Source organism: Arachis hypogaea, chromosome 12, assembly GCF_003086295.3.
Source record: "Arachis hypogaea cultivar Tifrunner chromosome 12, arahy.Tifrunner.gnm2.J5K5, whole genome shotgun sequence".
Taxonomy (NCBI): domain Eukaryota; kingdom Viridiplantae; phylum Streptophyta; class Magnoliopsida; order Fabales; family Fabaceae; genus Arachis; species Arachis hypogaea.
The window spans coordinates 68459929-68473146 of record NC_092047.1 but is presented as its reverse complement, the minus strand read 5'-3'; the positions used below and the strand labels follow the sequence as shown (position 1 = coordinate 68473146).

At 33.7% G+C, this 13218-nt stretch overlaps 1 protein-coding gene across 25 annotated transcripts; it reads left to right on the top strand.

Moving 5' to 3' along the window:
- The first annotated feature begins 687 nt into the window (after positions 1 to 687).
- Positions 688 to 12671, top strand: LOC112727474 (7-hydroxymethyl chlorophyll a reductase, chloroplastic). Of its 25 annotated transcripts, none has more exons than XM_025777214.3 (21): positions 688 to 864; positions 995 to 1029; positions 1300 to 1462; positions 1570 to 1651; positions 1733 to 1817; positions 3162 to 3273; positions 3538 to 3622; positions 3721 to 3762; positions 4528 to 4606; positions 5276 to 5327; positions 5426 to 5488; positions 5862 to 5959; positions 7626 to 7661; positions 7745 to 7806; positions 7929 to 7956; positions 9765 to 9844; positions 11488 to 11557; positions 11640 to 11697; positions 11872 to 11936; positions 12022 to 12116; positions 12197 to 12671. In XM_025777214.3, the coding sequence occupies exons 3-21, from the start codon at positions 1387 to 1389 to the stop codon at positions 12285 to 12287; spliced, it is 1359 nt and encodes a 452-aa protein (XP_025632999.1). In that variant the 5' UTR covers positions 688 to 864; positions 995 to 1029; positions 1300 to 1386; the 3' UTR covers positions 12288 to 12671. The 25 variants fall into 25 exon arrangements, with proteins under 25 accessions (XP_025632999.1, XP_072065409.1, XP_072065404.1 ...); XM_072209308.1 differs by having other exon boundaries at positions 693 to 864; positions 1311 to 1462; positions 1736 to 1817; XM_072209303.1 differs by having other exon boundaries at positions 693 to 864; positions 1311 to 1462.
- Positions 12672 to 13218: the final 547 nt, after the last annotated feature.

Sequence of the window (13218 nt, the reverse complement as noted above, 5' to 3'; positions counted from 1 at the left end):
TTTAAAAATTGCACAAAACATTAATACTATTACTTTTCATAAGTTAAAAGATCAAAAAAATTATTTTTAAAAATTTTCAAACGGATCCTAAGCGAAATAAGAATAACCCACTTACCTAATTAAATCTAATCTAATATAATTATATTGGGTAATGTATCTAATGGATAATCTATTCTAATATGATAAATCCTCATTATACCCAACCTTAATTAGTTTGAGTATTAGAGTTGAGAGTACGATGTTTAAAAAAGTGAAAAACAAAATTTTTATATAATATTTTTATTAATTCTAATTTCACCTTAATTGCTATTTTTCTTTTTTCTTCTTAATATAATTTTTTAGTATAATATATATATATTTTTTAATTTTTTTTTAATTTTGTCTTATAAATTTAATTCTAATCGATCATTGATTATTTGAATCGATCCAATTTAAATTTAATCATCGGTTCGAGTTCGATCACAAAAGAAATTCAACTCAAACCGATTAAAATTAGTAGATTCGAATATCAAATTTACTAAAATCCAACGCAATTCATCCCGAATACATCTCTGAGAATATTACATGTTTGGCCTGAGACTAAATTACAGATGCGCCACAATAATTAAATATATGTGCTACATTTTTAAAACATAAAAAATAAAAAATAATTTTTTTATTTAAAAATTAAGAGGATAATTAAAATATAATTTAAGATAAAAAAGTCCAAGACTCCAAGTTATCTAGTGAGCGAGTGCCTGAGAGTGACAGTGAGCTTCTCCTCCGCCCTGCCTCCGGTCCGTTGTGCTTCTTCGAGATTTCGTTCCTAGACGCTTCTCCTTCTAACGCGTCTTCTCCGTTCTCATTCTGTGTTCTCCCTTCTAGGTTTGGATACAAATTTATCATCCGCTTCTTCTTCTTCATGTTCTTTTGAATTGTAATGATTTGTAAGTTTTCCTGTTGTTATTTGCGTTAATTTCCTTCTCTTTCTTCTCCGGCGCCATCAACTTGGCAGTTACTCCTTCGCCTCTCTTCTCCCCTCACCCTCAGGTACTCTCTAAATCTTTGTTTCTCTCTTCATTTATGCTCCCTGAATCGCTTCCCTTTTTTTCTTCTTCCAACTTGCTATAACTGTTCCAGCCAGTTGAAGTGGCAAAATTTAATTGGTCTTTCCTGAAACCAATCTCATTTCATATATCTTTTTCAATGCAAATTTCAGTTTGAAAATAATTCATTTACTGATACTCTACGCGGGCACCACCGCCACGCTCTAGTTAGAAAAGAGAGAAATATGATTGTTGATTCCACATCATTCATAAGTTGTGGTGCAGAGAACAACCACCTTTATCGTGGCTTTGAGTTTAAACTTTAGAGTTTCAACCTTAGCTTCAGACTTTGAGCTTAGCAATGACTTCCTTCATTGGCAAGCTCTCCTCACTTCCCCTCTCTCTCCCCTTTTCCATTCGTTCTTCTTCATCCAAAGGTACCATCGCAACACTACTCCCTTTCCCTTTCGCCTTTCTCTTCTAAACTCTTTACTTTTTAATTTTTATTATCTTTTGTTTTATTTTTGGGGATGTTGGAAAGAAGATGTGACACTGAGAGAGGACTGGAGGAAAAGGTCAAGGCCCATTGCACCAGGTGGCACTTACCCAGCAAAAGATCATTGCAGGTAATGATATATACTTAGTGTTTCCCATTTCAAGAAAAAAGATATTCTGTTTTGTTAATTTGTTCCCTTTCTTGAAAACAGTAGTTGCGGCTTGTGTGACACATATTATATTGCACATGTCAAGAATGCATGCGCTTTCTTGGGAGATGGAATGTCTAGGATTGAAGTAACTCGCTCTCTTACTTCCTCTCCTTAACTTGTTACTATTCATGTATCTATGACTCTTGCTTTACCTCATCAATTTGATTCAAAATTTCAATTTATTTATGTACTAGTATTTTCCGATGCTACTAAATCACAAATACATTTTTAACCCTCTTGATACTTGGCCCTTTTCTCATTATTACAAGATTGGATAGAAAAGGTTGTCAACTTAGGTTGACAAAAATGGTTAGGTTCTAGCACTTAATTGGTAGATCCCATGGTCTGTATGAAAATTAGAGGTAATCTAGTTAGCAGAATATAGTAGAAACTTTCTTTTTTTTGAAGCCTGAAACTACTCCGACAAAACCAAAGATTTGTTTCTACTTTGCCCGCCATGTTCATAACCAAGTTCTTCTTTTGTCGCTAAATTGTGCTGCATAGTCTCATCACATCACCTATTTGGTTCCCGAGTAGAAATAATAATTTTCCTCCATTTGGATGGCTACTTGGTTCGAATTTTGATGCATAAGTATTCTATTGAAAGGGAGAACCACCGGTTTGGCACCTAAAAAGTGAAAATGTTGACAAGCTAGTTGCTAAATGATGTTTTATTAGTTTGTAGTAGCCTAATGATGAATTCTATTTTTACTAATGAGATTTGTTAATGTTAACAAAAGCAAAGCTGTTGTAGGGAATGATTTGTTAGCAACTTGATTTTTATAGACTATGTTTCAGTGTGTTGATCATTTTGGGACAGAATTTGTCAGCACAAATGCACAATAATCATTGGCGTATCTTGAGCGAATATAATATCTTTTCCATTGGAGCGAAATTGTCTGTGTTGTGAACTTCTGGAAACCAAATTGTGTTCTCTTATTCAAGTTGTCCAAACTGAAGGATTTCTAATGATTAACCACTTCAATTGTATGCGTCATGAATACCATTAGTAAGAGTAGTTTGGTTACGGACTTATGGTACAACTAATTAAATACTTGGTTAACATAAATAGAAGTGATATGATAGAGAGACTGGTGTCTAGTCATTTGTGTAATTGTGAGCGTTTGGTTTGTTGAGAGGTATCTTAAAATCCTCTGTCATTGTAATTCATCAACAAACAGTAATTTCTAATTCTAGCGGTAAAACCCTATGCATCCACTTTTTATTGTTGCATGAATCTCAATGAATCCAGTCAAAAATTAAAATGAATTCTTCAATGTTGTGCACTTCTTAATTTTATCATTTAAAATTTGATTATTCAAGTTCACATTTTTCATTTGCATAATTGAACATCGGAAAAAAGAAATACCTTGATTAGTGTGCTTCTGTCTAGAAACTACAAAGATGGCATAATTGTTTTCCATTTCAGAGATTGGAACCTGTTGTTCATGGTAGAGGGAGAAAAACTGATACCTTAGATGAAACCTACTTAGGGGTCCATGAGGAGGTGTTATATGCTCGAAAACTTAACCCTGTGGAAGGTACTTTTTTCCAGAGTTGAAAATGGTAAATTCCATATGCTTCTACCATATTATACTTGGATTGTAACTATTAGTGTATGTCTTGTGCTTTAAGTATTTTTTCTCAGTCTTTTTCTAATTTCTTTTTTAAATACTCATCTTTGGGTAGGGCCTCTGAATCATCATTTCTTCCCTTTTGATTTTTGGGTTTTCTAATGTTACTTCTGATTTCAATCCAAAACTTTAGTGGCTATATTTTACTTGTCAAATTTATTCTTATGATAGGAGCTCAATGGACTGGGATAGTGACAACCATTGCAATAGAAATGCTTAAATCAGGCATGGTTGAAGCCGTCATTTGTGTACAGAGGTATTGGAAAAAACTTGCAAGTTTTTAGATGGGATGCAAGATGCGGCTGTCTGTTAAAGCTGACCTTGTTTCTTGTGTTAATTATGTTTACTTCATAGTGATCCTGATGACAGATTCACTCCAAGACCTGTTTTAGCAAGGTTTGCTTCATGGCATTCTGGTTGAAATTTTTCCAGAAGTATTTCCAGAAATATGCAAAAGCTGAAGAAATTGTACCATTTCGTGATACCCTGTTATGTTAACATGTCACATAGCACTTTGCGAAATGGGCGTTTTTTTGTGAAATAGGTCCTATTTTGCAATAGCGTGTTGCGAATGAGAGATTCCCCCTTCCCCACGATTCAAAAATGGGCCATTTCACATGGGGGAGTTGTGGTTTGGGGATAACTTTTGTTGAAGCCAAATGAACATATCATTGAAAATGCACTGGGCTTGCAAAATCAGTGCAAATTTTGTTTCCCACCCAGTCTTGGTGAAAATGTCAGACTCGTGTTAAAGTTAGCTTCAATGATGTAAGGCACCTGTTGTGCTCTAATAATAGAGTGAATTGAGTAAAGAATCTTGAGGAGTTTAACAAAGTTAGTTAATAAAGGAATTGCTGGGTAACTAAAGTATGTAAAGCCCCTTCTACCCCTTCCAACTCATTTCACATCTCGTTGTTGCGAAATTGCCAATTTCTGTGCAAAAGAAAAAAGCATCTCATCCTCCACCCCCCCCCCCCCCCAAAAAAAAAAAAATTGTGAAATGGGACCTCTTACATTGTGCAAAGTGCCATGTAATGTTTTAATGCAGAAGGGTATTGTAAAATGATATCTGTTGTGTAGTTGTGCAACTTCTCCAGCTTTTGGGGATATTTAATTCTTTTATTTACTATTGAGACTTAATTGTTTCTTTACCAAATTCAGGACACCAGATGAGGTGTTGGCTGCTAAAGGTGTCAAGCCAACATTATCTCCTAACCTCAATACCCTTGCGCTTGTTGAGGTGCTTGCGAAGTTACTTTTTGTTTTTCAATAGTTGCACATAGCAGCATATTTTCTATACAAATTTAACTGTTCAAACATTTTGAGAAGTTTTCTCGCTATGAAAGAATATTCATTTGAATATCAAGTTCACCATATTCATGGGAATTTCTTGCTAAGGTTTGAAATATGTTCATATAATGAACAAAACATTTCTGAGTTATCCCTCAGTTCTCTTGGCTTGGTGATTGTGATGTCAAATTCATTCAGTGATGTTTTATGTTTACTAGACTAGTCATCCATGTCCACATTGATGGTTTATCTGTTATTCACATTTTTCTTCATTTGGTGCTTTTCTTAAAGCAGATGACCATTCAACTCTATTATTTGCTTTGAACTAGATACTTTTGACAATTTATTTGTTTCTATCTATTACATGTGAGAAAGTTCTATTAGCAAATTATGGATATGAAGAGGTTATATGCATACTAAAGAAACAATAGGCTCCATGAAGTCCAATAGATCATTTACCTAAACTCTTTCTTTGATATGAAACCTACAAGGGAAGACAATTCTTCAATTGGCTGTGATATTAATTTATACTCTTTGTTTTAGTTTTTGATTTCGATTGCCATAAGAACATTTGGAAGTATTGTTGCTATGTGTTGATTTTAATTTTCATTTATGACAGGCTGCAGGTGTCAAACGTCTTCTTTTCTGTGGTGTAGGCTGCCAGGTGCAAGGTATGACTGCTACAAAGATGTCTTTCATTTTTTGTAGTTTTTATCATTTTCTCTATTGTGACTTGTAATGTAATGCAGATTAATTTCTTCAATTGCAGCATTAAGATCGGTTGAGCACCACTTGAATTTGGATAAGCTCTATGTTTTAGGCACAAATTGTGGTATGCTAGTGGTTTTATTTTATTTTGAATTGTTTCAATCCATGACTAATCAAGGAATATAAGAATAAATCTACAAACCTACTGTTCATTCGTATCATTAGAAGAGGTATTGTGACAAGTAGGGAATCAGTTTAGAGCAATATAGTAGCACTCTACTCCACTACTTTCAATAAATACAACACCTAAACTGCTACCCATGGTATAAACACAATCTATTTCAAGTTTTCAGCATAACACAACATGAATTATTATGAATTATAAAGTTGGTAATCATCAATTGCTAAATGGATAATTTTTTATTTGTTTACGTTTTGAACATATTTACACTAGTCCTTCTGGAATTTGGACTGATACAGAAATTCATATTCAATAGTGGATAACGGAACTAGAGGAGGACTAGATAAGTTTCTAAAGGCTGCAAGTGAAACACCTGAAACCGTTCTCCATTATGAGTTCATGCAAGATTACAAGGTTTTCTGCTATAAAACTCTCTATAATTTAGTTTATTACATTTACAAGTTTCTTAGTGTTTTTATTATCTTGTAAAATGTTGATAAAAGATTGTGGTTTCTTGATTCAATGGGTCTATATACCTGTAAATCTTATTTTCAGTCTCTAGCCAATCCTCCATTATAGCACCTTCTCTTAATAGAATTAATACCAATGACAATTTACAAATGAGAAGACCACATAAGGTCATTTCTCCAAATGTGTGTTACGTGTTGGGGAGATTCAGAACTGGTCTCACATTTGTTCTTACGCTGCCCTATGGCTGATTCTTTGTGGAATTCTGTCCGGTATTTATTGGGTCTTTGGTATGCCCAGCATCACTAGATCGGTTTCTTTAATGAGGTTTACAGGCTTTGGGGAAAGAAGGAGGCAAAATCTTTGCGGCATTGTGCAATATATGCTGCTATTTGGAGTATTTTGTTAGCGCACAATGTATGATCTTTTAGTGATATAGTTTCAGGAAAAATTGATGTCTGGAATAGAATTAGACATTTAGCATCTATATATGACGTAAAGCATATTTTTTTTTCATAGGACTTTCCCTTTCAGACATGATGAGAGATTGGAAAGATACTGTTCATTGAATTTTGTGGTGTTTTGTATATTTCTTTTGGCTTGGGAGGATATCTTTTCATTGACTTCATTGTATTGTTTAATGGAATTCTTTCTTTTGTTATCAAAAAATAAATAAATAAAAATTTTCTCCTGTAAAATGTAAATGCATAGTTTAAAATTATAGCACCAAATGGGTTTCTTTAGAATTATAATTGGGAATGATGTAAACTATTTTGTACATGCATATTACTCTGGTTACCGGTACCTCACTTTAGTTATGGGTTATGACAACAACAAAACAACAGCAGTGCCTTATGCTACTAGTTATGAGTTATGACACTATTGATAAAATATTATGAAAAGAAGGATATAAATGGCTTGTTTATAGACATGGTTCATGATAAGACAGACATTATTTGATCCATGTAACCTAACAAACTAGGTTTTGTGGGTCTGGAAGTTTACGCGCGAGGCAATGCTGCCAATGGTACTTGGAAATATCAAAAGTGATACGCATGTTCGATTTCTTTACATAGGAGGTCAAGGTATCGCCTAGTTTTAGTTTTGTCAATCAAATGTGTGAACATTAATAAAGTAAGCTGGTGTAATCTAGAGAGTCAGCAGGTAGTTAGAGTAGCAGAGCCAGCTATGATGGCACAGCTGTAGTTAGTTACAGCTGTCATAACTAACTTAAGCATGTAAGAGTTATCATGCCTTTTGTACTAGCTTATACCATAAGTGTCTTCTCATTGTATATAGGCACAAATCTGGTGCTAAGCTTAGTAATAATACAGGTTACACTGTTTAGTTCATTATCTCTTCTTTCTGAACTCTCTAAATTCTCTCTTTTCTATTAAACATTGATTCAAGTTACAATCTCAACTTTGAATTTTTGTGATATGCTTTCATTGCATTTGTGAGTATGTGAGTCTTGTGCACAATATTAAGATTCCTACCCTGAGTCATGGTGCAATATTAAGATTCCTACCCACAGATGATTTCTTCATTTTATTTGCAGATCCTATATCCTGTTCCTTGGTCAAATTCTGACACACTGTCAAATTTTTTGCAGGTCCACTTGAAGCATCTGGATGGTCACATTGAAGAGGTAAACAACCATTCCTCGTATTTATTTGGTCATGATTTTACAAGCAATTGGCTTCATTCTGTTTCCCTGTTTTAACTTAACAGGTTCCGTATTTCTGTCTACCAGCAAATGACTTGGTTGATGTTATTGCCCCATCTTGCTACAGGTTATCTGTTCTTTTACTTTGTATAATGTGACATATCAAATTCATATACAATTTAGAATTCACAGTTTCTTATATTTCGTTTTATGTTGTTTCATGCTTTCTTCGTTTTTTTTTTCCTGCAGTTGTTTTGACTATACAAATGCTTTAGCTGTAAGTCCTTGTCTATTCTTATCTTTTTAGAATGCATATTTTTTTACCTCATTTTACCTTTGAAGGTTGTGTAAGTGGCTTGTTGCTTCCTAAAGTACACGTGAATTTGTCTGCACTATACTAACTGCTCCGTTATGTTCTTTCACATTAGTAATTTAATCACTTATGAGAGTTAATACTCAAAATGACCCCCGAATCTTGACCACCGGCTCAATTTGATCCTCTAATTTTCAATTGACCCAATTTATACCTTGAAATTTTAAAGCGTGGCTCAAATTGACCCTTTCGTTCAACTCCGTCACCGGAGTGATGATGTGGCACCCAAACCTCACCACATGCCTCTCCTTCTTCCTCTTACCATCGTCATCACCACCTCCCCTCTACCAACACTCTCTCTCCCTGCAACAAACAACATTCATAACTCATCAATACCCACACATTTCCACCACCATAGCTTTGAAGAGCATAACACCTACACTCACCATTCCTTCATGACTGCAAGCAGACAGCAAACCAATGAATGTGACATCCTTAGGGCCAACACCATGAACCACCATTTGTGAAAAGAGCTGCAATGCTTGCTTACCGTAACCATTCATCGCCATGCCACAAATAACGACACCCCAAGAAATAACATCCTTATGCACAATCATGTTGAAAACCTTGAATCCCATTTTCATGTAACCACACTTAGCATACATGTTGAGCAATGCATTCCCAATGTTACCATTGATCACAAGGTCGCACTACCCATTGCCCCAAATTCGAAGCACCTTCACCCATTGCAACCATCTTTGTGTTCCTATTAAGAGGGATCTAATGTATAGTGTTTTGTTTCTTTTTCTTTTTCTATTTCTCTTCAATTTGTTAATGTTAGTGATTATTAATGTTGTTTGTTGGGGAGGGAGAACGTTGGTAGAGGGAAGATGGTGATGGTGATGGTGAGAAAGTGAAGGATCAGATAATAGAAAGGCCCTTCATAAGTGGCGGGAGAAATGTGTGGGTGTTGGTGGGTTGTGAATGTTGTTGTTTGTTGAGGAAGAGAGGGTATTGTTAGAGGAGAGGTGGTGATGGCGATGATAAGAGGAAGAAGGAGAGGCATATGGTGAAGCTTGTGTGTCATGTCATCACTCCGGTGACGGAGTTGGATGGAAGGATCAATCTGAACCACGCCTTAAAATTTCAGGGTATAAATTGGGTCAATTAAAAATTGGGGGATCAAATTGAGTCTGTGATCAAATTTCGGAGATCATTTTGAGTATTAACTCCACTTATGATGCTGAACGAGTTCTAACTTTCCTGTTGGCTATACTATGTCAAATCTGGAATTAAGATCAAGTGTTCAAAATTCATCACTTCTCTTGATACTAGGAAATTCTGTAAGCACCGAATATTTTTGTGGTTACCAACCCCTTTATTATTAAAATTTGATCTATGATGAGAGGGAGAGGGAGAGGGAGAGGGAGAGGGAGAGAGCAGTAGTATATGGTATCTATTATTTACATTTAATTATACTTTGCGATAGATAACAAGATCACTTGTTGCATTAGTTCACTCTATGTTTGAATGTCTATGTATAATTTTTTTAATATATATATAGTTTAAATAACTTGATTATAATAACCGTGTTATTTTGCTTGACACTGTTTGACAATATATTTTGGAGATTTCACCTTCAATTTGCTCTATTATTCTGTCTATAATTGAACCATCTTCTTTAGTGGATAGATTGGATGTGAAATTTTCATGTTAAGAAATTATCTTTATTTTTCCTGATCTAGTTTCACATTGAATAAAATAATTTTCAGGATTTAGTAGTTGGATATATGGGTGTCCCAAAGTATTCTGGAATTAGCATGACACAACATCCACAATATGTTACAGTCAGGTAACTCCAATAAAAAGTTAAAGTCCTTTCCTTTGCACTTTGACTTTGTTCGGTAAATGCTCCTTAGATATTGTTTAAAGTGGAAGGAAAGGTATAGATTCTGTGTGTCTTAGCTACATAGTGGAATCTGTGCAAAATTATGAATATGGAAAATTTTTTTATCGTATTGTAATGAATCCTATGAGATTTGAACTGATCCTATATTATCCTAATTGATTTATTCACATATCTATTATAATATATTAAAGGGGAGTCCAAAGTAGTGTTATAGTGAATGAATGATATATAAACTTCTATGTTTCATGTAAAATTGCCATGTCATCTATAGCTTTTATTTGTCCCAAAAGTTTTTTTATTTGCATCAAATATACTCCCAACAGTTAAATTTTTAAAAAATTTAAGACGAATCTAACAATAATACATGATAATTATGTTTGATTTGCTTGTGTTGAAGGTTGTTGTATGTAATTGTTGTTGAATTGGTTCTAAATTTTTTGAAAAATTAGTTGCTAGGGATATATTTGATGCAAATTAAAAATTTCTGGGACAAAATTGAAACAAAATTAAACTTAAGGGTATTTTTGAAACTTTTACCAAACTTCAGGGACAAAAAATTATACTTTATCCAATTTTATTTTATGAAAATCTATCTATCTATCTATCTAGTATAAAAAGAAAAACCAAATAATGATACAATGAACACTTGACATATTAGATAATTTCTAATATTGCCACAAACTTTTTAGTGAAATTGTCATTTTATAGCCTTTTAATCTCTTTTTACTCTTTTTTTCTAGGTTATTTTATACCTTTAATAGTAATGTTATTTTTCTTGAATAGATATAAATTGGTTAATAAAACCTAATTTATTTTCTCTTTTTATTCTCACTTATATTCATGTTTACCATAACATTTATTTCACACCTTTTTTATCTCCTCTCATATACCTCTCACTCTTTATCCTCTATTATTGCTAATGTTTTGCACAATTATTTGAAAAATTTGGTTGATGATCATGGTTTTTTATTTGCTCACTATATGGTGGATGATGAACTCCTAAAATACTATAATGTATGAAATTCTTACAATATTTTTAAGTTTTCTTTTGCTGTTTTTGATCTAATTGTATTTATCAATTATATATTGTCTTTATCAATTATATATTACCTTTTTTTCAATAATTTACATTTTTAATATTATTTAGTTATAATAATAATGTTGCAAAAGCATGATGTCATGATTGATAGATGTTATTTTCAATTATTGAAACATTATGTTCATCTTTACATTATATCTAATAGTTTCATTCTTGCACTATAATATTTAAGTTTCTTAAATATACGTATTAAGTGATGAACTCTTTTAAAGACTAGAATAGTTAATATTAATTTCTTAATAGTGATGAACTCTTTTACAATTTTATTTAGATTTAATATTAATTTTTAAAACTTCTTTATTAAATGGTTTCTTACATATAAAAATTAATTAATTTTAGTTTTGCGCAATGTGCGGATTTAAATCTAGTTCTAATAGTTATTATCACAAGTATGTATTGTGTTGAGATTATGGATTGCAGTGTTCATCCAAGGGTGTTTTGTAAGAAGGCCAATTCTAATCTGCAGTTTGCTCTTCAAAAATGACAGGAATGAACGTGGTAGAGAAATGCTGCGGCTTGTAGAGAACTTATTAGAGATTCATCCAACAACTAGTGCTGTAAATTATCAGCTGCATTCCATTTAAAAATATTAACTTCACTATCTGACAAGGAGGAATATGACTTTGCTTTCTGAACCAGGGAGATCGTAGACCATTTGTTATGGAGACTGTTACGGCTGACGATAATGCTAAGTTAGGTATGCATAACTCGCATTTCGTCTTCATTTTGGCCCTTGACATTCGTGACATGTTTATTATTCTGAATCTAATGGTTGCATGCATAGTATCTCTTATTTCTTTTGCCCTAGCATCGAAGCTTATGAGATTTCAATCTTGATTGCCTTTATATTTGAAATTCTTGATTTGAGTAGGAAGAGGTCCTTCTCAGCCGGCTCCCAAATTCATTGGAAACTTGCTCGCTTTTATACTAAACTTGGTAAAATTCCTAGCAATTTATCCATTTATATAAACTGTTTATGAACACGAGAGATGCTGACATTTTGGCTCTGGCTTGTGTTAAGATTGGTCCAAAGGGTCTGGAATTTGCACGCTATTCACTTGATTACCATACCATCCGCAACTATCTGCATGTAAATCGTATGTGGGGAAAAGAAAGGTAAGAACGAGAATTGTCGATAATTCTAACTTTCATTTGAAGTGCAGTTCTTCATATTCTCAAAATATAAATGCATGCAGAGCTGACAGGCATATGCCTGGATATGCAAAGAAAATTGTGGATCTGTACAACCAAAATGGTCAAATTGAGGAGATGCTTGGCAACAAGTGATTCTAAACGATTTATATATATGTTCGATTCAGTGGCATAAATACTTCCAAAGGCGCACTGATCATAAGTTTTCCTTAATTTGGACCAAGGATGAGCACATTATACTGTCACACCCATACCAAATTGCAGATTCAAAAGTGACTTGGTCTAGATGGTTAGTAAGTGCCGAATAATATGGCAAAAATTAATGTGGGTCTAGCATAGATTGTTCAATAAATGTGAAAGACGTGATATTCAAACTTTCCGATGACAAGAATTCTTATTTTTGAGCCATGGTTCATCTTTATAATTGTCATTAGTAAAATGTAGGATGAATTTGCTGCATTTTGTTGCTTTGTGGCATATTATTGCAACACAATGAACACTTTACCAGAATTCTCCAAATTGGATTTGCATTTAGCTCCTTTATATTGCACAAGATGGTCATTAGATAAACCATTTGTATTGTGTGGAACTCGCTAAATAACCAAATGGTGCTTGAATCTCTTTTTGGTTCTCATGGTATTCTTCAGTTCAGCAGGTCAAGGATTAATCCATTGGGGATCGGAGTTTCATTTAAGAGTTTGTCGCTAGTCAATGAGTTACTGCATGTACAAGGCGCAATTTGAATCTACATTTATACCCCGCTAAAATCGGTAAATAATTAGTTAATAAATTGAATTTTAATTAGGAAAGCTAAAAATGCAAAATTAATATCAAAATAAGATAGAGCTCGTCAAAACGAGAATTTTAATACCAATTTCAAAAATTTGGCCCAAAATCGGATTGGAAGGGTCGGACCAGTTGAACTGGGGTCCAAACCAGGCCCGTAGGTCCAACCGGACCCATAATTAAAAGGAAGCAGCAGCTTCTTCTTCATTCATACCCAACGAAGCCAACAGATTTGGGGGAAGGGGAGAGGAGCTCTCAAACCCTCACCACCTTTGATCCA